This window comes from Phaethon aethereus, assembly GCF_964289735.1.
Source record: "Phaethon aethereus genome assembly, chromosome: 7".
NCBI classification, from domain to species: Eukaryota; Metazoa; Chordata; class Aves; order Phaethontiformes; family Phaethontidae; genus Phaethon; species Phaethon aethereus.
The window spans coordinates 37,035,698-37,062,980 of record NC_138583.1 but is presented as its reverse complement, the minus strand read 5'-3'; the positions used below and the strand labels follow the sequence as shown (position 1 = coordinate 37,062,980).

General features: G+C 37.9%; 1 protein-coding gene across 1 annotated transcript in view; it reads left to right on the top strand.

Annotated features, from left to right (window-relative positions):
- CPXM2 (carboxypeptidase X, M14 family member 2) overlaps positions 1-27,028 on the top strand; it is a gene marked incomplete at its 3' end in the record, with an annotated part of 78,341 nt that extends 51,313 nt beyond the window's left edge. The window contains exons 6-13 of the mRNA XM_082002430.1: positions 7,119-7,207; positions 12,502-12,625; positions 14,086-14,282; positions 15,153-15,332; positions 16,332-16,629; positions 20,916-21,055; positions 21,572-21,671; positions 26,775-27,028. Coding sequence (XP_081858556.1) covers positions 7,119-7,207; positions 12,502-12,625; positions 14,086-14,282; positions 15,153-15,332; positions 16,332-16,629; positions 20,916-21,055; positions 21,572-21,671; positions 26,775-27,028 — 1,382 coding nt within the window. The remainder of the gene's footprint in view (positions 1-7,118; positions 7,208-12,501; positions 12,626-14,085; positions 14,283-15,152; positions 15,333-16,331; positions 16,630-20,915; positions 21,056-21,571; positions 21,672-26,774) is intronic.
- Between the last annotated feature and the right edge of the window lie 255 nt (positions 27,029-27,283).

Below are 27,283 nucleotides of genomic sequence, written 5' to 3'. Positions count from 1 at the left end.
CTTAGTGATTCTGTGAAATACTCATGGAAAAAAAAAAAAACCAAACAATCTGGGGCCTGGAAGGGATAATTCTCTGATGAAGAGAAGTATGAGGCAAGTATTGTCATAAAACTTCACCTGTAGATATAGTACCATGAAGAAGTGAAAGTTAGCAGCTCTTAGACAACTGCTTTTCTGGGGGTAACAAATATATCCTGGACTTGAATTGCAGTGACCAGGGGTGTCCTGTGTATGTGAATATTCATGTTTTCAGTAAGAGTCTGATTTATTTCAACCCTGGCTTTAGAAAACTCCAGCTCTGTGGGTTGCTTGTTTCCCACTGTACATTTTACCTTGGAGTTGTGATTCCAGAGACAGTATTTCCCCTCAGGCCTTGAAAGGACTGGTGAGCTGTTGGAGAGCAGTCCCAAATTCTTATGCAGGTTTGTAGAGGATCCACTCTATAACTGAAGGCTGAAGGAAAAATGTAGCTTTCATCAGCACTGATTGTACTGGCACGCAGGATACACATGGAAGTCTCTAGGGAATAACAGAGATGACACTCAAACCATTTTAGAGAGCAATTTGTAGGGAAATTCTCACAACCCTTTTCAGTTCTGTCAACCTGTACTTAAAGAGGAAAGAGCAAAAATGTCAATATCTAGAAAGATGATTGCTATTAAGTGCAGAAGTTACTTACACTAGATTCTTATTGGGTATGCACCCATACAGGGCCAGATGCTGCTTTGCAGTGTTAGCATTTGTCACCCTTCAGTGTCACAGGGCTGTATCAGTGGGTGAAGGTGCTACTGAGGTAAGAATGTATCTGCACTTCCACCATTGTTTCAATGAGTGCTGTTATAGCTTGTTGCAAGTCTTGGATTAGCGTGGAAACAGCATCAGTGCTTCTCGCTGGTAGTCATTTATTGAGTTGATTGCCTGCAGTGGCTGATTCAGTTTATTCCTGAAAGAAAATAGCAGAATCATTCATTGAGAAACACAATGGAAATGGGGTGTGTTTATTCAAAATGTAATTGGACTGAAAGAACGAATAGGTTTTGATAAGCTGCTGACCCATCTTTTTAGCTCAGAAAGAACTGACGTTTATTTCTTCTAGCTCATTTTATTCATCGCACGCAAGGCTCTCAAAACAAAGCTGTTCCTCAGGTTGCAGAGGCCTTTCCATGCATGTTTTCTTCCTGCAGAACATGACTTATTTTTTTGCAATTCCTCGTAACTGGATTCCTCGCCCTTTATTGGTGTCATCTTACTTGTTCCAAGTTAGATAACCAGCTGGTTTGGCCATGGGTCCAATGTCTTTGATGCTCTAATACACTGTATTGACTGCGAGACGAGAAATCAAGGGGGGTTTTTTGACAGATGTTTCCTGCATAAAACTGAGCAAGTCTCATAGATTCATCAAAATCAGGAGGTGGAGCTCTGTCACTTCACACATCTCTATCCTTTCCAAAGTCCAAAGACCCATGAAAAACCTAAGGTGATGCTCCGTTTCCTTAAATACCTGGTGTGGTTTTGATTATATTTTCACCCTGAGTGTGAACATACAAGAAATCAAGTTGTCAGGGTGAGCAGTTTGGTCATATTTTAGAGCTTCCATGCATCACATCCTCCTGAGGCAATGCACAGGCAGATGTGGTGTAGGGAAATAACCCAGGAAAAAAAGGAGGGGTGGAAGGAAAATAAGTAATTTTTCATGACTGTGAATCTATTTTCATGTCTTTTAAACTGAGAATCATAGAATCCTTTAGGTTGGAAAGGACCTTTAAGATCATCAAGACCAACCGTTAACCTAGCACAGCCAAGTCCACCACTAAAACATGTCCCTCAGCACCACATTTACACATCTTTTGAATATCTCCAGGAATGGTGACTCCACCACTTCCCTGGGCAGCCTGTTCCAATGCTTGACAACCCTTTTTGTGAAGAAATTTTTCCTCATACCCGATCTAAACCTCTCCTGGTGCAACTTGAGGCTGTTTCTTCTTGTCCTATCACTTGTTACTTGGGAGAAGAGACCGACACCCACCTCACCACAACCCCCTTTCAGGTAGTTGTAGAAAGTTAGAAGGTCTCCCTTGTAATGTAACTTAACTTGTAATGTTAAATTTTATGTCTCTATTAATCCCTGAATAAATTAAGCTATTTGCTTTCAGTCTGTACTGTATATCAGCATTCCATCTTGTAGGCTCACAAGGGAGGGTAAGAAAGGAATACCAGATAAAGAAGAAACCTGAATAAGATATTAATATTCTAGGAAAGCTTGTTAGCACTGGCAGAATGTGATGAAAATGGTTAAAGACAGCTAGGAACTATTCCTGTGGGTAGGGCTCTGTTAATAAAACCTGCTGCATATGCTAGGTGCACTAAAAGTTGACAAATCATGAGAAAACACTATTTAGATAATTGGAACAGAGAAGCTGCTGATTATCTAATTCATATTATAGAAGATGATTGTAATTTTCATCAGTGAAATGTTCATATATTATTCATAACATTTTTGGTGTATTGTAGGCTAGTTTTGACAAACAACCTTTTCTAGACTATCACAGCAGCTCTACAAAAAAAGCTGTGTTATCCAACTGTGTCAGTACCGTCTTTTAGGCAACAAAAGTGATTTGCTGTTTCACCAAGGGAAAAACATTTAGTTGTGGAGGAAAGATGCCAGAAAATCCTACTTATAGCAGAGGATCAATGCTTCCATTTCTCGCTGGGGAAAAAGAGGACAAAAGCACCAGCATTTAATTCCCTCTCCAGTTTCCAAAAATGTTGGTATTTACATAGATGTAGACTGGCACACACAATCTTTTGCAATTGCCTCAGAGGGATGGATGTACTTTCCTTTCCTGTTCTTTCTCAAACCTAAAGAAAATCAAAAAGGAACTGCATATGATCAGAAGTACCCAGAGGTAGGAGAGAGAAAATTATCTGAGCTTTTCATGCATGTATTTCTACTGTAGAGTATTCAAAGCAATAGGTAATTATTTGAATGGATAAATTTGTGATGAAATTTAATTTTTAATAATCCTTATTAAAAATAAGGATTTAGAAAACTATTTTCTAAATTTAGAAATTTAGAAAACCATCATTGGTGTCATGATTATGCCATCACTTTCAAACCAAGATAAAAGATACTACATTACAGTACTCTGTAATGGAGTACTGTGTTTTGCAGTGGATGCATCATTCAGTCCTATTTTCCTTGCTTGTCTCTTCTTGCCATCTACTTGGTTAAGTCTAGGAGTGTGCTCATTTTGTATAAAACTGTGACTTTCTACAACTGTCCTTGGTTATAAGTGATTGTATATATAGCAGTACTAAATTGAGTGAACTACTTGTGAGAGTAAATTTTTGCTTCAAGTGACAGTTTGTCCTTGAGTTCTGCTTTTATCATTGCAAAGCTAAAACTTAATCTTGGGCAATTGAAAACTTTTGGGGGAGTTTGCCTGAGCAAAGACTGAATAAAAATGAGACCAAATTTAGTAATTCTCCTGGGAAGGTCCAATGTATTATGTTTCTCCATACTCATCAAGACAGGTGTGTAACATCCCCCACCAATGCAGTGGGTGTCATTTAAAGGCTTTCTTTCATGTTTTGTTTGTAAAATGAAGTGTATACTACTCTGAAGAAGCATTAACAATCCTCAGAATTACCATTATTATCAGAATCATATTGTAGGAAATCATTAGTAAGATCTAATGTTAGTAGAAAAACTTTTAAGAAGCAACTAAGAGTTAAGGTTAAGAGTTTTTGGGTTTAAGTTGAAGTGCAGGTTAAGAGTTTGGGTTTTCTCTTATCCATTATTATAATTCATTATGCTTTATTGGAATTAGTTGTTTGGTATTTGATATATATGGAAAAGAATCCAGTTATAGTTGAAGAATATTATTTCATTGCTGATTTAATGTGTGATGTTAATGCTCATGACTGCCATGAAATAGATCATGTAGAAAAACTTACAATTATCTGACATGTCTGCCAGTGGATTTTTTTCAAGGTTACATGTGTGCTGTCTGTGACATCTTCAGTTTTGTGAAGACAAGTCAAATTCACTTATATTACACATAAAGGAAAAAAATCAGTCATTTGCTAAATGGCATGCTGAGGTTTTTAAGGCAGTCTAAAGGATTTAGACTAGAATATTCTTTTTAATAAAAACTTATCTGAATCTTTTGGATTGACTTCATTATCTTGTCCATTTGGAGTGCCACATAAGCACCACTTCTGAGCTTCCAAGCTCCATCTGTATGATACCATACAACTCGCTGTAGGACTTCTGTGAAAATGAAGCATATGAACAAATTCTGTTGGGAATAGATGCAAGTTGTACTTACTAAATGAGAGCATTTTTAGAATATTGTTTTGTGAGTGTTGAAAGCTCACTTGATTGCTTTCCAGTGCCATTTAAAAGAACACTGAAAAGACCAACACACACTGTTGTTATTAGCATAATAACTGGAAACCCACTGGAAGCATCAGGGCTCCGCTGCCTGAGGTGCTGTGTAGAGCTGTAATATAACAGAACATCCCTTCCATATGTCAAAGTGCTGAGCAATCGGTCCTCTCTGGTACTTTTTATGAGCTCTCATGCTGGAAAGTAGTTGAGTACTTTAGAGCTTCCTAGTCACTTGTCCATCTTTACAAAATATAGAAGTATGAAGGTAACAAGCTACCTTTACCTGCAAACTTCATTAAATCTACTGGTAATGTAGATAGATTAGTGGTAGAAAAAACTAATATATTCTTTTGTATAAAGGGGAGTGCCACACTTTTGCAGGATCTTTTCTCCTTGGAAGAGAGACTGTCTGAGGTAGTGTCATGAGTGTATTTCAATTCTAAGTCTTCTGTGGTTTGAGTTTCTTAGTCTCTTATTCTCTGTTTTAGTAAAGAAAATAATTTTTGCCAAAGCGGACCTAACCAACTGTGCACAAGACTTGTATGCCTTTCTACATTTTAGCTTTTAATTTTCTAATCTGTATTCCTGCTGCAGCAGAAATCCAGTGATCCAAGCAGACTCACAGTAGAGCCTGGCAAAATATGAGTGTTAGTTCTCTCGGGAGCTGTCAAATTGTGCACTGTTTTGGAGGAAGGAGCAGAGATACAATCATTCTCACTGTACAATTTTTTTTTAAGTTTCCACCAACTCTACAGTATTCACAGTCATTCCCAGGGTATTAATGTTTGATGTATGGAAAAAGTGCCAGACTCTGAAAGGAATGGGATTAAAGTATTAGGAAAAAATATCAGTTACTGTGTGTTTTGGCTTGTGGTGATAGAGAAAGCCTTCAACATCCTGGCAGTTTTATGATGTTTATTTTTATATTTTTACAACAGAGGGATATTTTTACAATGGGGAAGATAATCTCTGCGGCATTGAACACATTGTCTCTTTCTGAAAGAAGTGGGTTTTTTTATGATTTCCATTTCTCAGTCACCAATGTATTAATGAATAATTCCTATGAATTAACATGGGTTGACCTTTAAGGGTTTGGCATTCCAGCATCATCTGCAGGGTTAGTGCAGCATTGTTGCTGTCAGTGGATTTGCACCAATTTAGTCTGCAGTTAAGTTGGAAAGAAGACCTAAAAATGCATTCCTCAACTTTCTTTGCTTATTAAAAAAAAAAAAAAAAAAAATCTTGTTTCCTCACCTGATTAGTCTCTAATTCAAATCCATTTCTAGGTGTTCTCGTTATAGAGTAAGTTCTCACTGGAAAGGACAGACTGCACTGAACAGCCAGATTTTGTTGAGATAAGATTTTTTTGACATTTTTCAGTCATATTTGTAGGGCGGCATTCAACTGACTTTCCAGTATTTCTACTGCAGATTAGGGAATGAAAGTGGAGATGAGCGTGTGAATGAAGAACAATTCAGTGGTAGAGAACATGGGTAATGTTACAGTGAAGTCTGATGAAACTTGTATGTTTCATTTCACAAATAATTTAAACAGTTCAAATTTTGCTTTCCTTCCACATAAGAAAAAAACACAAATACTTTTAGAATATTAAGGGAAGAACAAATTTGATAATTTAGAGGTTTTAATATCAGAAATATGGAGCTTAACAATGTTAAGTTATAAGGTATTTTTAAGTGTTATGAATTTTCCATAATTTCATTGTGTTTGTTGTTGCAGGATAGTATCTATGTTATTCCTACTAATAATTATGGTCTTCCCCTCCCCCCCCCCCAAAAAATCACATCTATAAGTTTTTCTGGTTAAAAAAAAGAATTTTTATTCTCTAGAGACAGTGTGTTTTGGCTGTGTCGCAGTAAGACAGGATGATATTTAGGCTTTCGTATTTGGCTTCTTTACCAATAATTTTAAACCAAATGAAGATAATTTTGTGCAAAGGGAAACAATTTTTCATAACAAACTGACAACCACTGGTCTGACAAACGATCACTCAAAATTCCAGACATCCCAGTTATGGCAAATTAAAGAATGTGTCCAATGTTTTCCAAAAAGAATTGTTTATCTCTAAAAATAAATCATAATAGATTAGGCTAGCAGCACATTTGTCAGGAAATATAAAGCTGAGGCCTAACAGTCTTGGCCTGTTTTTTTTCCCAGGTGAACAGCTTGGAAAGTCAAGGAAACAAAGGTGTTTGTTCTATCCGCATAGTCTCCTTTGGTACTTCAAAACATACAAGATAGAAATTATTTCCATATAAAAATGAATATGCTAATTTTAAGTAACAAAGTCCTCTGACTTCCACAAAAAATGTTTAAGAAAATAGTCAGGAATGTTTAATATGCACAGTAGATCCTTTCTGTATTTTGCAAGCAGTGCAGAGACTCTGAAAATACTCATCAAGAAAACTAAAAGATAACTCCTTGTAATAGTAAATTAATCAAGTAGACACAAATCATTTACTGGGGCTTTTTCCTCTGATGTAATTTTTTTTTACTCTTTTATCTTGCATCTGACTCATCATTTTTCCAGTGCCTTTTTCCCTCCCCTGTAGCCAAAGGATGCCCTTCTGTTTTTCTGTTGAAGTTTAGTTGTTCGTGCAAAGTAGAATGGAATTCAGATTTCCACGTTCCTTGCATGCGTTATGGTTAAGTATCTTTATATTTGAAATTCATAGGCACATGAAAATTCTTTTATTTCTTTTCTCAGACCCAAATAATTATTACCACAGAAGAAATGAAATGACGACCACAGATAATCTTGACTTTAAGCATCACAACTACAAAGAAATGAGGCAGGTAGGCAAAGAAGCTGGTGCATGACCTCCTGGGTGGAGGGTGGATGGGTGCAGGCTTTTGAGCTCTTATAGAATCTGAATTTTACCTGTTAAAAATATTATTAAATGGTGTCTGCAATCTATCTTAAAAAAAATATTTTTTCTCTTTTAATGTATTAAAAGCAGCAATCTATTAAAATCACACAATCTTAATTTGTGCATCATCTAACTTTAAACAGGTGACACTACGTGACAAAGAGTATTTATGCATAACATGCCATCGTTTTTCTTCCATGTATATTTGAGTGGTGAATGTTACACTGGTTTCCTCCTTCAGATTTCACCCTTAGCCATCAGAATTCTCTTATATTTCAGTGGTTTTGGATAATCAGAATAAATTATACAGAGTCCAATTCTGTATTCACAGTTGTGAAAAACAGCAAAAACTCACCAAAAAACACTAGGAAAAAAAATCCTATTAGTATAATTTTAAATCTGCCAGCCTTGTTAATCTTTTTCTTTTAACTTCACATAGGCAACCTTTTGTTATTTTTTTTTTAATCTTGCTTCATATCACCACAGGCATAGGTGTGGGTTGTCTTAAATATTTCTGCCACCTTTCTCTTCAACTATAAAGATAATAAATTTGGACTTGAAGTGTGCGAATTATTTGCTGTTTGCTGAATTTTCAGTGTATTTATACTGCATGAATCACCATTCACCTTTTTTGAGCAATTGTGTACTGAGTCACACATTTATTTTGGTAGAGATCTTGTGGCCTATATTTCTTAGTACAAAGATTATACAAGTAAAAACTCAGTTGGCACAATTACTGTCAAGAACAATAAAATAAAGTGTATTTTAGATTCTCATTGCAGAAAGACAGCTTGGTCAAGTTAGAAATATCTTTGGGGAAAAACGCAGCATTAAAACAAAATGTTTTTCCACTTTTCATAAAAATAGAAAATTTGCAACTGTGGCTGAGATGGCCAGTTGTGAACTGTCTGACTGTGATCTCCCAATTTCTGGTTGTGTCTGGTATGTGTCAAAATAGTAAATTCATTTAGAGCTCATTGGATTCTAATTGGGTTCTGCTGCTGGTAGGCCAAAGATTGTGAGTTGGGTTGCAATTAAGTCTTATATCCCTAAAACTATTCTTGGAACTTTATGATTTCTTTCCTAAGTGTAAAACGGAACAGCAACTGTCAAATTCCAGAGTCGACTTAAAAAAAAAAAAAAACAAAAAAAACAAAAAAAAACAAAAAAACAAAAACAACAACAAAAAAAAAAACCCCTGTGCATTATTGTCAGTTTTGTTAGCTACCTCACTGCCAACCCTCTTAGGAAAATGTGGTTCTTTGAAGTTATTTATCGTAAACACTGAAGAAGGAGGAGGAGAGGGTGTTCCCTGGGCCATGTTTTGGAAGCATTATGTTACATTGCAATATGTCAGGTATTTGTGAGAGGGAAAGATTTTCTCAGTGTTAGATTATTTTAATAGAACTCTCTGTTTAGGGAGATGAAATTTATAGTACCTATTTCTTCTTTTAGAAGAGCATTCAAGATTCTTCTTTCAGTCAATAGGAACACTCACTATATCTCATATGAAGAAGTCAGAAGTCAGGATTGTCTTACAGTCCAAAATACTTCTGTGATGTATTTATGCTGTATAGGACACTGTTAAAATTGTTGATAGATACCCCCTGAAATAGTTTGAGATGGACATTTGAGTACAACCTCGTCTTTGAAACAACAAACCCAGATTATATCTTAGGAAATAGGAGCGTTAGTTTTGCAATCCATTTTACTGGATGTGACTTATCTTTGGACAAGCCAGACTCCAAACACCCCTGAAGTTTTGTGTTTTTCTTCATGGTCCACTCTCTTTACGGATGTAATGATAATACAGAACATTGAAGAGCACTGAGTGCATATACCAGTGTATATGTTCCCAATTGAACAGGTTTATTTGAGGGTGGAACAACCAATTGAAGACTAGAGTGACACTCAGCCAACACCCTCGGTTGCATGCGATGCCAGGTTGGCAGTCTTTACCTGGCAGTCTCCAGGCTCGAGGAGGTAGCTTCTGTTTTGGCTCACAGCACAACCAAGAAATACAGAGATCTTGGTAGTGTTAACAGTTTGACTCTATGATCTTCAGGATCTTTTCCAATCTTAATGATTCTATGATCTCTGCAGAGGATAAAGAATAGCCCTAACCTGAAAGGCACTGACTGAGAGTCCTTTTGCCCCCTTCAAGTATAGATGGCACTTAGACCTACATTTAATACACCTTTTCTGCAAAATGGGGGAATTGGACCTTCAGTGACCAGTTTTACGGGGCTTCTTCAAAGACTGCATGCAGTCATTTTCCAGGGCGCTAATAAGGTAAATAATTGGTAGTGACAAACAAATAGGAACTGTCAAATACGAACTGTTAGTGAATGTAATTGTGAAAGTGTCTTACAGTCCTGCTGGTTGTTAAAGCCCTGACTGACTGTTATCATCAATTGTCTTTGACAGTTTGTACAAAGCGCAAAGAAAACACTGTGACATTTCAGGTGACCTATTGTGCCGTTTGTAGGAAACGGGTATGAGAAAAGCAAATATGAAATATGTTAATTTGCAGTATTGTATTTACATATAAACATTTAACTACATTACTATATCCATACTGTTATCAAAAGAGCCACAGTGAAGTCTACTGCAGAGGCCCTGATTCAGGCAAGGTACTTACTTTGACTCAGAAAGTAATCACATGCTCGTCATTAAAGAGATGATGGGGAGTTTACTGAGCCTGATACAAACATTTTACTGATTGTAAAGTACTTTGAACTTGGTTCTAGGCATCTTTCTTGCTAGTAATTAACGCTTAAAATACTTTCAACTGCTTCCCTAAATTGACGTTCTTTGTATCCTATGCGCACTGAAGTGCCGGGCACGTTAGGAAAGCTTCTGCTCCGCAGCTCGATTTCAGAGGCAGCTTCGAGAAGACAGGCTCCTCTTCCCTGTTTCACACCTTGGAGAGCTGCATGGATGCAGCCATACATCAGCCAGGAAGGAGTTTCCCGCAGTTTGAAGAGGGTGTGAGGAGAGGAATTAGTAAACACAGGGCTGAGACAGTAACATTATTTGAACATTACAGAAAGCCATCTTTAGCTTGCTAAAATAGACCTTCTTTTAATGCAATATCTACACTCATTGGCAGAGTGAAAAAAAAAAAATATTTATCTCTATTGGAGAAAAACATGGTTCCCAATCCAATAATAATCCATTTCATCCCCTTGTCAGTAGGACATAAACTAGTAATCCCCACACAGTAGACCTGGATAAGTTTTGGCCTGTGAGGTTCTAGCAAGAGGTCCATAGCTCTGTATCCATTGATAGTATTTTTGATTCATTATGAGCAGGCTTACCATGAAGATTTAAGGCAGTCTGTCTCAAAAAGTTAGTAATTGACTCATTTAAATCAAACACTATAAAATGTAAAACAGTGTCCTCTGGCTTCACGTGTGTGTTTCAGCTGGAACAGCAAATGACCTACCCACTCATGTATGCCCAGAATGTTAAAAAGAGTCGCATGGAAATAGCTGGGTACTCATAATACCAGCACACTGATAATGATGACAGTGGTGAAAAAAAGTGGATATGAAACTAGACAATAGAGAGATACTGTAACTGTATTTTTCAGACAAGTGTTGAATTGCAAAAGAAATTGTTTCTCATATGTATAAAACCAATGTGCGAGATGAACAAATGTACAAAAATAGTATCTTTTCGGTCTCTTTGCAATGTGATTATAAATAGAAGTGAAGCCTTTCATGAGAGGAATTTTAATGATGTTCTTCCCAATGTGAATTGTGTTTCCACTTAGATTTGCTAAAAGGTGGCATGGGAATCGGACACATCTAATTATTGCATTTTTTAAAACATCAGCCTTGTGATCATCCAATATTGTTTCTAAATTAACACCATGTAAGCAAAGGGTTTTGTTATGCTACAATATTTCTTTGATAATGTATGCATCCTTGTTTATGAAAAGACTGTCTAATTAATAACCCCTAGGGTTCCAATTTACAGTAAAGTCCTTATTTCTTTCTTTAATGCCTTCCAATGAAAAAAAATGAGGCAGATTCTTGTTATTTAAAGCTATTTGTAATAACTTCTTATTCTTAACATATACATTTTCAGTCTTGTTTTTAAATATTAACATTCACCTGAAATGCCACAGTAGAGTGTTTGTGGGACAATTTAGACTCCAGATATCCTTCTCTGGGTGACATCTCTTTAACTGCATTGGTTTAAACAGAACTATAACCTTAGCTGTGACCTTCTCTACGTACTTTAGTAAGCACTAAGGCTATTTGATTATATTGTGACTATGTCATGCAGTATCTGCAGAAACGGTGAATAGAATAGATTTTCACGAGAGTAATGTCTTCAGACAGGCTGTTGGCATTGCCATTATTCTATTTTTTATTGAAACTCGGTAAGCAAATTCTGAGGAATCTGTTAGTTACTAAAGAAGTATATCCTGCTGTGTTTATGGAGTCATTCAGATTGTATCTATTTTCCTATTTTGGCCATACCAACATCGCTAACTAACAATTTTCCCATATGGGATTTCACATTGTAATACAAGAAAGGTGGGCTTGGTTTCTACCTCAGTGGAGGCAGGTGTAGTCAGAATTCACTGGGAAAACTGTCTTTAAATGGATGATATCCTTCCTTCTTTATTTTTTTTTTAATTAAGTTGCTGCTACATAGGGGAAAGGAGAGAGAAATCTCCTTTACTGGGCAGGGTGTGTCTGTGGCAACCTGTAATGTACATGCATTGCCATGCCACTGATACCCTTGGTCATCTCAAGTAATTTAGCTATAGTAAATCTGAGTCCAGAAAGAAGTGTTAAGGTGGCTAATTACTCTCCATTGTATAATGTTTTAAAAATGTGTTTTTCTACCTCTTGATAGTTAGAGTAGTATGTTTTGCTGGTTTTATTCCTATTGAACTTCCCCCTCAAGTCCTTAACTTTGTCATAATATTACAAATACATCTCACATAAGATAGATCTTGAACCTCACCTATGCTGTAGTGTTTCAGCAGACAGTACTTGGCTTGTTCCAGCTGAACAAACATTATGTTGTGTGATAGCAGTGCCATAAATTCATGAACTAAACATAAAGCTTTTACAACTAAGAAATAAGCAGAAAAGAAAATGAAGAGTTTTTGCCACAACCAGTTTAGAATGAAATAATTAATAGCGGATCTGTTTTGATGGTGCATTTCCTAACTATATGTCATTTTTTTCTTGGCAGTTGATGAAAACTGTGAATAAAATGTGCCCGAATATCACAAGAATTTACAATATTGGAAAAAGCAACCAAGGACTAAAGCTGTATGCTGTTGAGATTTCTGACAACCCAGGAGAACACGAAGTTGGTTAGGATTTAGTCTAACTAAATCTGTTGAAGGGTGTTGGGATTTAGCTATTTTTTTTCTCCTCATTCTCTCTATCTGCAGTAATTATCACTGATGGAATTATATTCACGGCAGCAAAGATTTCAAATGTATGTGGGAGGAACTTCAGCACTGTATTTCTAAATTGGGAAGAGGAGGGTGAGCACAAATAGAAGGCATTTTGAATGTGGGATGAAATTCTTTAATGATAATGAGTTTTATTCTTTACAATAAGAAAATAAAAGTGAAATTTAGTACTGGGGAATGAATTTTAGTTGTGAGGATTTATGTAGCTTTGGCCAGAAATTTAGCTGTTTTTATATGGGGTGAATGCATTGCAAGCAAGGACAGGTCAAATCTCCCAAATCATCTTTCACTGGTGAGTGTTGGCGTACAATTTCCTACAGTGATAGAATTCTTCAGAATAGAAACTCATTCAGTCATTGGTCCTTCTGTGGAGAAAAACAAAGATCTCGCTATGATAATGCCTGAGGGAGCTGTTAGAATAAAGGTGTCTCGTGCTTTACCATGTCCATAAATACCCTGATATGTGTTCATCCCACGCAAGGAAGAGTGCTCTTAAGACATCTCCCTACTTTGCCGTAGGGCTGGATCACAATAGATGCAATTTGTCAGTAGACTTGGGGCTGACCTTAGACTGGAGTCTCTGAATCTCAGATATTAACAACAGATAATTCACCTAATCTGCCTTGTCCACTTATCTATTTTTGAAAGTCCTGCAGAAAACATGCAAAGAGTGAGTGTATCATGGGCCAGACAAACTGGGAGGGTGGATCCAGCCACAAGCCATCGCTTCGCCAGTGAGGGTCTACCTTGTTGATGTTTGCAAGTGTTATTCATACACAGGACAGCTTAAATTATGGGACTTTTTTTAACAGCTGGCGCTATTTCTAATCATCTCTGAAGTATTTTGTAGTTGAGTGCAAGTATTGTGGCATTCAGTATAACCTTGAAAAATATATGTGAACCTGTTTTTTGATTAGTGAAGGAAAAGGAGCGTGTGAAGTCAGAGATCAACTATGTACCATTACTGACTGTTATCTTTTAAGAGTAACATCTGTCCCAAAGAACTACTAGCAATGTATTCTTCATGTTATTTTTAGACTACCAGAACTTTTAAAATCTATCTGTAACATGCTGAAATTGTAAGCATAATTAAAAATCTGTTTAATGGAAAATGGGTTTTGGAGGTTTTACACAGTGGCCGTAGATATCACTGATACGTAAGCCTGTTTTTCTGAAATAGCAACAGAAAGTAATTATTTGTTTCTGTAAAGTTACATTTTCATCTATCATTTGTTCAGTTAAGGCATTTCTCCAACTCTCCCTAAGGGAATTGTTGCTGATTGACATGAATGAAATTTGGTTAGATATTTGTTTTGCTGCTCTGACTACACTTCTGTTCCATTTGTTTTCAACAGGCGAACCAGAATTTCGGTACATTGCAGGAGCTCATGGAAATGAAGTGCTTGGACGTGAGCTAATTCTTCTGCTAATGCAGTTCATGTGCCAGGAATACCTGGCTGGGAACCCACGCATTGTACATCTCATTGAGGATACCAGAATCCACCTCCTGCCCTCAGTCAACCCAGATGGATATGACAAGGCATATAAAGCGGTAATATGATTATGAACATATCAAAGAATTATTTTACTTCTATTAGATGAATGAAATGTCATTATTTTATTAATCAAATATCATATTTTACAAGCAATCAAAATAAAGAAACTTTAAAATAAACACATCAAAGCAAACAAACAACTGAAACATCTTACTCGGGGAAAAAAGCTGAATGAAACAGTATTCTATGTGGCACTGGCTAACAGGAAGATATGTATGGAAAGGAGGGTTGTGAAGACTGCCAGAACAAACCATACTGCAGTGTATAGATCAATGAGAACACCATTACAGAAAATGGAAAATTCATGCAGTCTGTTTCTCATGAGACACCAAGCTAAGCACATGAAAGTTTGCATTCTTCTGCAGCTGAAATTTAATAGTGTGTCTTTAAGGAGAGAACAATGTGTTGGGCATCGTAATAATTCTGTCTGGAAGAAGACAGACACCAGGAGGAAAAATTGCAGGGGCTGGTCAAATGCCCTGGAAAATCCTCCAGGGCAGTCTGCAGAAGACTGGAATACAAAAGTCACACTCACAGCCATGGAAGGGAATATATGCTATCTCCACTGCAATCCAGGGGGAAAACCAGTCTTAAATAGAAATGTTGAAAACAAACCAGAATATTTTGGCTAACACCAAGTAATTTTTCATGGGTTTTGCTTCACCTCATTCAAAGTTTCAAATAAACTGAAAAAAAGACAATTACTCATTTCAGTTAATTTAAATAATTCATCCTTCCATTGCTCTGTATAGAATTATCTCTGACACACCCCCAAACACTTGCTGAGGGCTCACAGGTTCATGTATTCTGAAAAAAAATTTATCTTTTTTCTTTTCTTTCTTTTTTCTTTTTTTTTTTAATTTAAGGGCTCAGAATTAGGGGGCTGGTCTTTAGGACGATGGACTCAGGATGGCATTGACATCAACAATAATTTCCCTGATTTAAACTCTTTGCTCTGGGAGTCAGAAGATCAGAAGAAGAGTAAAAGAAAAGTTCCGAACCATCACATCCCGATCCCTGACTGGTACCTGTCCGAAAATGCCACTGTGAGTAAGGCCAGAGAGAGAACACAAAGGCTGGGGCATGCTGAAAGAGCAAAATTTCTCAAGAAATTAGTAACTTGTGGGTGAAGTTACATACCTGATCTAAGCTACTTGTCTAGGCTTCCTTGTTAGTCAATGGAAATAAAAATGCACCCCAAAAGTACGATTCACCGCTGTATTTTAGAGGCAGCCCTTGGGAAGAGAACTGCTTCCCAGAGGATTCTCTTTTCCCTCAACTATTGCAAGAACCTGGAGGACTCGATACCCAATTTTTCGGCAGAAACAGGTAGCGAAATGAAAACGCACCACAGGGCTCAGTCCTGTGAATCAGACTTCTCCCTAGTTTTGCAGTGTAGATGAGCTCTTTGCAAACTCAGTCACTGTACAGATTTCTCCTGGGATGTTCTTATTTGTTCTAATTTGAAACATATTCTTATCTGAAATAACACAGCAAATGCTGAGGCATATGCAAAACCAATGCAGTGACTTATGCTAAAGTCATTTATTGGATTGTAGTGCCAAAAATGTAACTTATTTCTGCATGGCCTTTTAAATATCATGGCAACTATTTACAGTGGCTGAGATTTCCCCAGTTTGAGGCGAAGGCACTTAACTGTGCCAGTTCTGTGGGCTTTAGAAATATTTCAGTGTTTAAAATCCCTTATTTCAAAAACTCATTTCAGTCCATGGCAAGGGGGAGCAGTGTCACGGTCTGACATCTGTCTGTTCCTGCTCTTGGCCTCACTCTACATAGATGTTCCTGTTGCATAAATTACTAACATTAAGGTTTTGTTAGTTTTTATGGGTTGCCAGTGACCTCCCAAGAATGACTGGCAGGCACCACAGTTTAAAGAAGCCCTTCTCCTTGGCCACATCTCTTGTGCTGGCTACTTGCTCCACGCTAAGAAACTCACAGCAGGACTCCTGCATATGGTCTACCTTTAAAAAAAGATTATCAAATTTCACGGGTTGAATCAAAGCTGCTGTTTCTTTTACTCCCAGGTGGCAGTTGAGACGCGGGCAATCATAGCATGGATGGAAAAAATTCCTTTTGTGCTGGGTGGCAATTTGCAGGGAGGAGAGCTGGTGGTGGCATACCCCTACGATATGGTGCGATCGATGTGGAAAACCCAGGATTACACACCTACCCCAGACGACCACGTCTTTCGCTGGCTTGCGTATTCCTACGCCTCCACGCACCGGCTGATGACAGATGCAAGGAGGAGAGCGTGTCACACAGAGGATTTCCAAAAGGAGGATGGCACTGTTAACGGAGCCTCCTGGCATACTGTGGCTGGAAGTAAGTGTCTGTAGAAGCTGCAATTAGCATTACCTTGCTAAATATGGTAATGCCACCCCTGCCTGGTGTACATTGCAGAGGTAATGGAGACAAAACACGTGCCCTAAGAGGAATTTGTCCCCATCTGAAAGTCTGTTCACTGCGTTTCGTCAAGTACCAGAGGACTGAAGGAGACTCTGTCACTAATACCCGGTGAACATTTCATTTACTGCTGAGGTTTCCAAAAGCGTACATGCAATACATCAGTTTTATGGATTATGTATGTTCAAGATGGTGTGTCAGGAGAAAACCAACCCAGTCCAAACCCACAAGCAGGGGGTAACCTGTCAGCCTTTGCCAGCTCACAGGGTGCCAACAGAAAACTTCTTCTGAACATCAAAGGTAACCGGTGTCAGAGCCAAAGCAGCAACTCCAAGGAGAGATTCCAGTGGTGCTCGGATAAGAAAATAATGATTTCAGCCTCCTACTCACTGAACTCAGTCACAGATCAGCCCCCACTCACATCACTTTGAGTTGTAGAAACATGCCACAAAAAGCTTCTGCTTACCTGCTACCGTCCTATTTTTAAAAGACCTGGACACCCTTACGCTTTAAACTTTGCACGGGCTCCATAGGCATTTCTGCTGCCAAGGTAAATTACAGACTGCCTCGTTCACCATATGCCCAAGTGTGTCGCCCTGTTAAGGAGCATGAAGGGGAAACCATGTCCTGTAGTGCAGCAAAACATCGATTTCCAGGAAAGCCCAATTAGAAGCACATTTTTAACGGTAATAGGTGCGGTTATCTTTATGGGTGTACACTTTGAGCAGACTTGGAATCAGGCATTCTGCTGATTCATCACGATTCTGCTCAAAATCTTTGGATTTTGTAACTGCAGCAGTTAGACAACGTATTTTATGAAATTAAGAAATGAGCTGTGCATCTGCCCTCGCTTGAATGACAATAGGAACAACTGCAGCAGTAATGGCAAACAGATGCAAGTGAGCGTCTGTGCAGACCATGTTTTATGGGAGCTGGCTCACATTTGTAATTTGCAGGTAGTTTCACTGCACAAACATTTCTAAATTTTGGACACGGCTTTTATAGATTTTACGTTGGCGCATGTAAAGTTAATGCTGGCCAGACTTTAAAGGCTAGAGCCAAGAATTAACTTCTCTTTTCAATTATTTTTTCAGGACGTTAAAAAGTGCTGTCTGAATTCAGGGGGAAAGATTGAACTCTTAGATCACAAGGCCAATGCTTAACAATATATTTCTATGCGTTTCTACAAATTCTAAAATAAAACCTCTGAATGCTAACTTGACAACTTAATTATCTAATTTATGAATTTAATTTTCCTAAGTGCTATGAGAAACATGATTATGAATTGATCCAGAAAAGATGACATTGTCCACGTCACTAAGAGCTGTCAGGCTAAGTTATATTAAGTACTGATGTACAATATAGATGCTGAATGGTATCTCGATTTCTTAGTAACAATTGAGTATTGGATTTGGTTCTTCTGATTTGTTTTATTGTTTTATGATGTTTCTCATTATAGTTTACACCCTGTTCTCTTACGTTATAGTAAGACTTCCGAGATTGTCTTTGAATAAAATGCTGGAATATTGCTTTTACTTTCAATTCTTTACACCTTGGACTCCAGAATAAACCTCAAAAGATGTGGTTTCCATTTGACCTCAGCCTCCAACCTGCAGGATGGTTTTAGACTTCTTCTCTACTTAGAGTAATGGAAGAGAGTCATTTTATTGCAGATATATATATATATGTATACATAAATATGTATTGCAGACGGTAGTTAACAAATGGCACCTTCTGTTGTAAAGGGTTGTCCAAATATGATTCCAGATTTGAAGACAAGTTTCTTCTATATTTTTTCACTCTGTAATTCCATGACTATACAGTATATATACAATGCATAAAAACTTTTCACTGCTCATGCCATGGGAAAATTTATAAGGGATTTTTCTAATTCCTTTTCAGCACCAGAGAGTCCCTAGAGAAGTATGTGTACCACAGATATCTTGCACAGATATGCCTTTGAAGCCCAGCCATACTATTTTCTGCACATATTTTGGATTGCAATAAATGCAAGTTCTTCGGCAATTTTACATGTAACGTTTCTGCACTGGGTGAACTCCACAAAGGCAAAGCACAGCTGAATTTCATTTTATTTCCAGTGTTTTCAAGGCTGGATTTGCATTTTTCAGACAGTACACAAAGAGTTGCTGTTGGCAACGTTAAGCCATTTTCTTAAATACATGTATTAAAACTGAGCAATTACTGTGTATTGCAAAACATTTCACAATAGATTAATCAGGATACGATACAGTATGTGAGGGGAAAATAATTGTGACTGCTTCTCAAACGGAGGGGAAGCATGTTTATGCAGAATAGCATATGCCACTGTCTGATATTTAAGCTTTCCTCATCAAGAAAAGTGAAAAGCTTAACATCTGTATTATATAATCCTCCTGCTCTGCATCTAGAAAGCACTGAGGTCTCATTAAATACTTGACTACTGCTCTATGGTAATTGGACAGGACTAGGGGGGGGTTTAAACTCTTTTCAGTCAGAAGCACTTGGTGAATGCATTTCCTGCTACACTTTGCCATGTAAAATATAACAAATAATGATCATTAATAAATGTTTAAATTTTTTTTATTTGAAATGCAGGTGGATAATAAGAAATGAAGTTCCCATCATTTCTTCCTCTAGTATTGATGTACTGTATCATGTTATCTGTGTGATTGTGGAGAACCAATAAATGGAATTTCCCAAAGGAAGATAATTGTGAGAAATGGAACAGAAATCTGGAGAATGGAAATGTTTGAGATCTGTATCTAAATACAGTCTTCCTTAGTGCTCAGGACCTTTGCAAAGGTCACAGTGCTCTCTATAATGTAGACGTAAACTGCAGCTCCTCAGAGGTCAGAGGCACTGAGGTACCTGGGTTTTGATTAGGACATATTTTTAATGGAAATCCCAGTGGTCCAGTCTGCAAAGCCTAGTGGCAAAGCCATAACACGGAGAAAACAGAATAGATCCTTTCATTCCTTACAAACAGACAGACACCATATATAACTTAAAAGAATTACTATCTTGATTCTTCTGGCTTCCTATCATTTAGATTACTTAACATGGGATAACATTTAGACTGACAAACTATTTCACCAACTGTTCTGATAAATCATTTTTATATAACAATCACTGTGTGTGCATTACTCTGCATCCCAACATTTAGGGTTGTATAAATTTGGTTAATGGCCACATATCCATGCAAGCTAATGTAGTCGTCCCATTTCTACTCAGGACAAACATAACTGAGAGCTGCTCCAAGGAATTGAGTCCAGGATCAGTGAAGCTTAGTGCTTTCTTAAAAGCAAAGCACAAGTTTTTTACTCTAAAGACAGACCTTTCCTAACATCTTCCTGGTGTGCCCCCATCTTCTCCATCAATACCATAAAACTTTATCCAGAATTAATTTAATTTTTTGTGGTTTATTTTCTGCTAAATCTCTATTTCCTTTAAGTATTCTGGTAGCAGAAGGGCATCAAGTGTCTGATGAACTGCTGCACAGTCAAGTTGATTAAATCTTGGATTCAGTATTGATATTAGAGTGCACCTTTTGAAATTCACAGAATCACAAAATCACTAGGTTGGAAAGGACCTTCAAGATCATCAAGTCCAGCCATTAATCCAGCGCCACCATGTCCCCTAAACCATGTCCTGAAGCGCCACATCCACACGTTTTTTGAACACTTCCAGAGATGGCGACTCCACCACCTCCCTGGGCAGCCTGTTCCAATGCCTGACGACCCTCTCAGTGAAGAAATTTTTCCTAATATCCAATCTAAACCTTCCCTGGTGCAACTTGAGGCCATTTCCTCTTGTCCTATCGCTAGTTACTTAGGAGAAGAGACCAACACCCTCGTCGCCACGAGTAGCGCCACGGCGCTACTTTTTGCAGCAAAGGAATTGGGGATGTGGTGCTGGGCTGACATGGTGCAATCTTGTGTCCCCTGTTTTGAATGGGTTGATGGGACACTGTCTTTAGAAAATCTTATTTTGTTAAATGTGTAGCTCTGATGTTACTCTTGTGCCTTGTTACAGGATACATGGCGTTTTTGAAAAAATTCTGTCCTGCCAGGTCTGCAGACTAAGTCAGCTAGAAAAATACCCAGTTTGTGTTTAAATAAGTTACATTACTTTGCATGAAATAATCAGATCTGATCACTAGATTAAATGAGGATATAAAATTGTTTCTTTTTTATCCCTGTTGACAGGCATAAATGACTTCAGTTATCTGCACACAAACTGCTTTGAGTTATCCATCTACGTTGGATGTGACAAGTATCCCCACGAGAGTGAGTTGCCCGAAGAATGGGAAAACAACCGCGAGTCCCTGATTGTTTTTATGGAACAGGTATTCAACAGAAGAGCAATTTCTTGATGACTCCTTTCAGACTGAAAGGGAGTTTAAGGTTTCTGATATTTTTCTTGCATGACTAATTACATGTTTATTGGTATGTGTGATAGAAACCTTACCTATACGCGATACTGGTGTATCACTTCAGCCAGGCTGTTTTGACTTAGGAGGACAAAATAATGAAGTTTGTTAAAATTTGTCATGAGTGCAGAGCTTGCTAGAAATGACTGCCGGAAAAAAAAACCTTATGCCTGCTGTTTTATCTGTCCGTTTTATGTCTCTTGAATTTGATGCTTCAGGAATCCTAACAGAAATTGTAAAATGGTTCAGAAGCAGCTCATGCCTGGAAAACTGATACTGGGTTAATAATGATATTTCAAAAATGCATGGACCATAAAGTAGGAACAGAATACACTTCATTCGTATATGGAATTAATGATTTGTTGTATCTTCCAAATGATAGTACTGTTCATTGCTGCGCTATATACATTTGTTTGTTTATTCTCTCAATAGGTCCATCGAGGCATCAAAGGCATAGTAAAAGATGTGCATGGAAAGGGAATACCAAATGCTGTTATTTCAGTAGAAGGTGTTAACCATGACATTCGCACAGGTAAGAAAAAACCAAATCCAAAAACATCAGCACAAATGAACAGATTAATGGTTTAAAAACAAAATATTGAACCTCATTGCAACTTTGAACTCTTTTCTGAGAAAAGCCAGCAGATAGTATACAGTCCAAGGAGAATGTTGCAGAAGGAGTGGCACATGAGGAGGGAATCACTTCTTTCCATGGTACAGCTGTGTAGACAAGAACAGAACTATGACTTTCCTCTCTGCTCCTCTTCCTCTCTCCACCTGCTTTGAAATATTGAGCAAATAGCCTTTTATCTGCCCAAAATCAGTCTGAGTAAGGCTGTGTCTAAAGAACTCTTACTGCTCCTTTTCTCATGTAAATGTAATGCAAATCTAACCCAGGATAATTATAGCACTGAAAAACAAGGGTGTAGGCAGTGCCTTGTTGGGCGAAGAGTGTTTCTCTGGCTGTTAACAGTTATAGGACTGTGTGTGTGGTGGAGATGTGATTGAAAGCTGTGTCCAGAGGAGAAATAGCTGTTGCAGCGAAAGGGGAGTTTCACAACCTGAAGAGTCTCCTGCAAAACATCACAGCTTTATAAAAGATCATTTAACTGGGCTCAGTAGAAACACTGCTTTGCACAGGGGAATTTCAGGCCAGAGAATTACTTTTCAATACGTATAGTTTAAAAAATACACACAAATGGCTATTCACCTTGTTAACACAGTCGTGACCTCTATCCAGACACAGGTATGTATACTCAGAGTAAACTCTCAGGCTATTTAATGTCTGGAAAGTAGTTATGGCACTAAATAAAGAACTGTTTTAAATAGATACTAGCAATTATGAGATTAATAGTAGTGCCTGAAAATGGTTGTTGGCAGGTAACAGGCAGGGTAATATCCAATGGCCTTTGTGTTTGTGTAATTACTGTATCGTGATTTAAGACACAGTCTTAAATGGAGAAACAATGGAGGGGATAGAGCAAGGAGGGGAGCATGTGGAAAGAAATAACAAAGCCAAATGTCAGCAGGAGTCTTTAGTGATTGCACTCAAAGTGCTGGTTGCAAGAGCTTAACAAGGTGAGTAATCAGACAAATCATATTGTTGTGTATTCTAGATTTGGTTCAATATTAGAAACTGTAACACTAATGCTATGTATTTTTTACATCCTGACTGGCTTTCTGGGTCTTTCAATTGCTACCGCTTTCATGTGCTTTGCCATTGAGGTACAGTATAACACACTTTGTCACATAAACTGATTTCAGGCTATGGAATATCATAGAGCTTTAGATAAGAGACTTCTAATGTTTCCTACAGTAGATTATCTGTGCCAATAATAAATCTTGGAATATCTAACTTAGATTACATTAATTTTATTTCAGTGCTACTGTGTCTCTGTTGTAAAAGAAAACATTGAATGACAGGTACTTAGTTAAGCAATAATAATTCTGCCTTAAATATTTCAAAATGGGACCACTGGGAAATGATAGTGGGAATTAAAGTAATCAGTTGTTTTTCCTTGTCTCAGAAGTCTTGGCAGTCTTGAAAGACTGCCATAAACTGTAGGTTGTATTACTCTGTTAATAGAATTAATATATTGCTCTGGTTGAGGCCAAGCAAATGCAGTAAGTGATTCATCTCCAGCTCTCAGTACACTGGATTGCCACATGAAAGAAAAATCAACAGTTTAAAGCCAGCAAACATGCATATGGAAGGGAGTTCTGGTGGTAGTAGTGGTGGAGGTTCCCAGAATCCACCTTCTAACACTCGGGGAAACTTGCGGCTATTTACATCTAGACTTGGAGCTCATCTTCTATGGCTCAAAGCCATCTGCAATTGTTAGCAAAAATAAAAGTACTTATTTCATTCTTTTTAGTTCTTTTTTTAATGAGGAGTTTAAGCTGACATTCTGTTTGGGAATCACTTTGTAGATGGGAACGTAAAAGTTTTATCTTGTTTCATATTATACAAATAACAATGTATGTCTTGTTAGTCTTTGAAACTGGAGAATTTCTGTTGGAGGCAAAAAGCTAAAATGACATGTGTAAATCCAGAGAAAGAAGGCAAATTGCCAGCAGTTGTCTTTTATTTATACCTTTTAAAATGAAATATGTATCCATTTAAACCTCTGAGTTGCCTTGATATCAAATTAGGCCAAGCAGGAGAAGAATTATGGCCACTATCTCTATTTAGATGCGTTTTGTTTAAAGTGAACTAAGCTGTAAGGTATCTACTGTTTCTTTGATACGTTAATGTGGTCAACTACCTTGTAGAGCCAGACAAGAGTTGTCTGTAAAGGCCCTCTAATAACATTTACTTGTTTGAGAAAATTTCTCTGCTTCTTCCCGTGGACTAAAAAAAATGCATGAAAAGCACTTTTTTAAACTTTCTCTTGGACATATAATATATCTTGTGGGAAGAGAGGGGTTCTGACACTAAGCTCACAATATTAATAGGCTAATTGAAGTCATTGATTCTGAGAGTAAGCTCTTTGTGGAAAATTATTCCATTTTCTCTTAATGCAGATGTAACTATTGATTAGGTTTGAGTGATAACATGTTGTTACAGTTAGATGTGGACTGTGCTCTGTGAGACAACCTTTGGAAGAGAGTTCACCAATCGGATGACCAAATGCACCTGGACACCTTTTTCCCCATGGTGCAAAGGCGGTTTTGTGGGTTGCTTCCTGTAGTTGCACATTTTGGAAGTGTCTAAGCAAGCCTTGATGAAGAAACGTAGTTTCTTTCTAGTGAAACACTTCTGTATCACAGCCAGTGTTCAGAGACAGATGCACATTTCTGTCCGATTTTTGCAATAAAGCATGATTAATTTAATGTCACACAATGTTCAGAGACGTTTTTATGAATTTTTTAGTAAGCGTGCTATGATTTCAGTATAGCCAAACCCAAAGATTTTGAAGTAGCATTTAGTAATATTTAATAACCTTTGTCTAAGCTAAGCATACTTCTGGTATTAAAACTCTCCAGCACTATGGATGGTTTTCCTGGAAAGTTTTTTGTAGCATTAGGATAGATTTTTATAATGTATTTAAATTAGTAAAAATTGGCACATTTGAGTGTAAATATGACACTTAATTGTAACAAAGGTCTGTACTATCAGCGTCAGAGAGTGTTCCTCTTAACTGAAGTGTTTATGGAGTCATGTCACACATTTAATTTATAATAATACTATCTTCATACTTTTATGCAGTTATTTTATCTAAGCAGACAGGGCGATTCTTTTCCAGACCCAATAGGTGGAGAATACATGTAGTCTGCCTCCAGCCTGCTCCCACTGGAACCTATTCTTTTAGCAAACCTATTATTTACTAAATTTATCTGTATTTTTAATTGTGTATCTCTTACCATCTGCCCTGAAATTTTTTACCTACTGCATTTAATCTGATTTTCAAAAAAAAACCTTTTAGTATGGTATTAAATTCTGGGCAATGACAGCTGACAGAAATACTAACATCTACTTACTTGTAAATGGAATGGAGGTAAAGTGCATCCTTTGTGGACAGCTTAATGTCCAGCTTTGTAGTAGTTTCCCAGTGGTGTGTGGATGTGTAGATTTTTTTCTGGCCTCAAGCCGGGTTGTGGTGAACTGCCTGTTAAATGTGTCACAAAAATGTGGGTCAGTTTTGAACTCCAGAGGCTAAAGCCAGCCTCTGCGCAGGGATGCCTTCATATCACACACGGGTTGATCCGTCGCCTTTTGTCAGCCCTGTAGCATAGTTAAGAGCTTTTACAGCTAAAAGTGAGCCCTTAAGGATAAATTCAAGAAACTTGGACAGCTTTATGTTTTGTCTTTTGGCCAAGGTGCCAATAGACCCAGTAGCAAGGGAGAACTGAATAAAGAGCTTCTCAGACAGCCCTTCCTAAAAACGCCCGATTCCTGAGAAATAGAACATCTGGACCTTGATCATCACCCCAAGCGCAGTCAAACTGGCTGAAACAAAAACCTGAGCAAACTGGTATGCAAGATCTAACCTGATCGGCTGTGCTTCTGGCACACAATTTCATGCTTGCATTCAGACTACAGTATGAGGATACAGTCAATATTGCTGTTTTGCTCACACTTGCTGTTTGCAAACATGTCTTTTCTTTTACCGAATTAAAATCCTGTTTCCTTAAACAGAGGCTAGCTAGTCTGATCTTTTCCCAAATAGAATATTTTTATGCAAATCATCTTTCGTTTTTGCAACATACTGCATTGCAAGTGACCCAAGGCTAGCGATAGTAAGGCTGTTGGTTCTCATCAGTGCTAAAAAAACCAACCCTTCTTCATACAAGAGATGTTGCATTTCTATTTGTATGTAGAATTGCATATTTGAATATGCACCTTCAATCCACAGTGGTTTTTCCCAGGACAGAGTACAAAACTAATTTTAGATATTAGTGTTTCACCTTTTTCAGTCCACATCTAAGCATGATTGCTAGTTAGAATGATATTTAAAAAGAAGTCTAAAACCACCCTGATGGCTAATCTGAGATAATTTACAGGGAAAAAAAGAAGAAAACGGAAAGTCCTGATTCAACAAGGTGTTAAAATACATCTTGTTTTGTGCATGAGTAGTTTAGTTCATTACAGGAGGAAAATTAGTGTAATAAAACTCAATGTAAGATTTTATAGAAGGGGATATTTACTTAGATCTCTAAGTGACTTGACATTATGTATTCACACATTTTGCATGCTGAATAGCAACAAAACACGTTATGTCCAGGCAGTCTGGTCGGGATCATGAGTGTGATGTGGGTATCCCACTGGGGCTCCTCTTGATTCGTTAGTTAGAATTGGTTTGGGGAAGGTGTTTTATACACCTTAGGAATCACCGACCATTATGAGGTGACCTTTTCCTGACTTCAACTGACAAAAATCTTAAGCCAGATTGAAGTCTGTTGTCCTTTTTTTATCATCTGTAAAATATGTTTGAGGTGTGTTTTCCTGTAGGGTTGGCAGGACGAGGAGGGGTATGTGTGATGGGGGCAGCCTCATTGACACCCTCCCGGTGTGAGGATGCGGGGTTGCTGCCTGTCATCTTATCCACGTGCAGACTTTTCTGTATTCTCATAAACACCACCTTCCTCAAGGAGAAAGGGCAACTGTCCTGAAAACTCTCTCTTTTCCTACCAGGAGCCGATGGGGATTACTGGCGTCTTCTCAATCCAGGGGAATACGTGGTGGGTGTGAGGGCAGAGGGCTACAGCACTGCCACCAAGACCTGTGAAGTAGGCTATGACATGGGAGCTACCCAGTGCGACTTCACCATCTCCAAAACCAACATGGCGAGAATCAAGGAGATCATGAAGAAGTTTGGGAAGCAGCCGATCAGCCTGTCCACCCGGCGGCTCAGGCAGCGGGCTCGGCAGTGGCGGCAGCGGCGATAGACCTCAGCCCGGCATCCTGCAGCGTCCACAAGCTCTGCTTCTATCAGCCTGGCTGTAGTCATAGTGAGAGTTACGTAGCCTGTCTCTTCATACATATTTCTCTGCACGAGGCCTTTCTGTTAGTGGAGCTGGATGAATAGTGGGGTTTTTTCAGTTTGGCAAAAAATCAGAAACAAAATTCAGGTTGAACCAAAATAAGCCCCGGGTTGGGAGGAGAGGCAGGAAGAATGTAGAAAGATGTTTTGAGTTAATCTG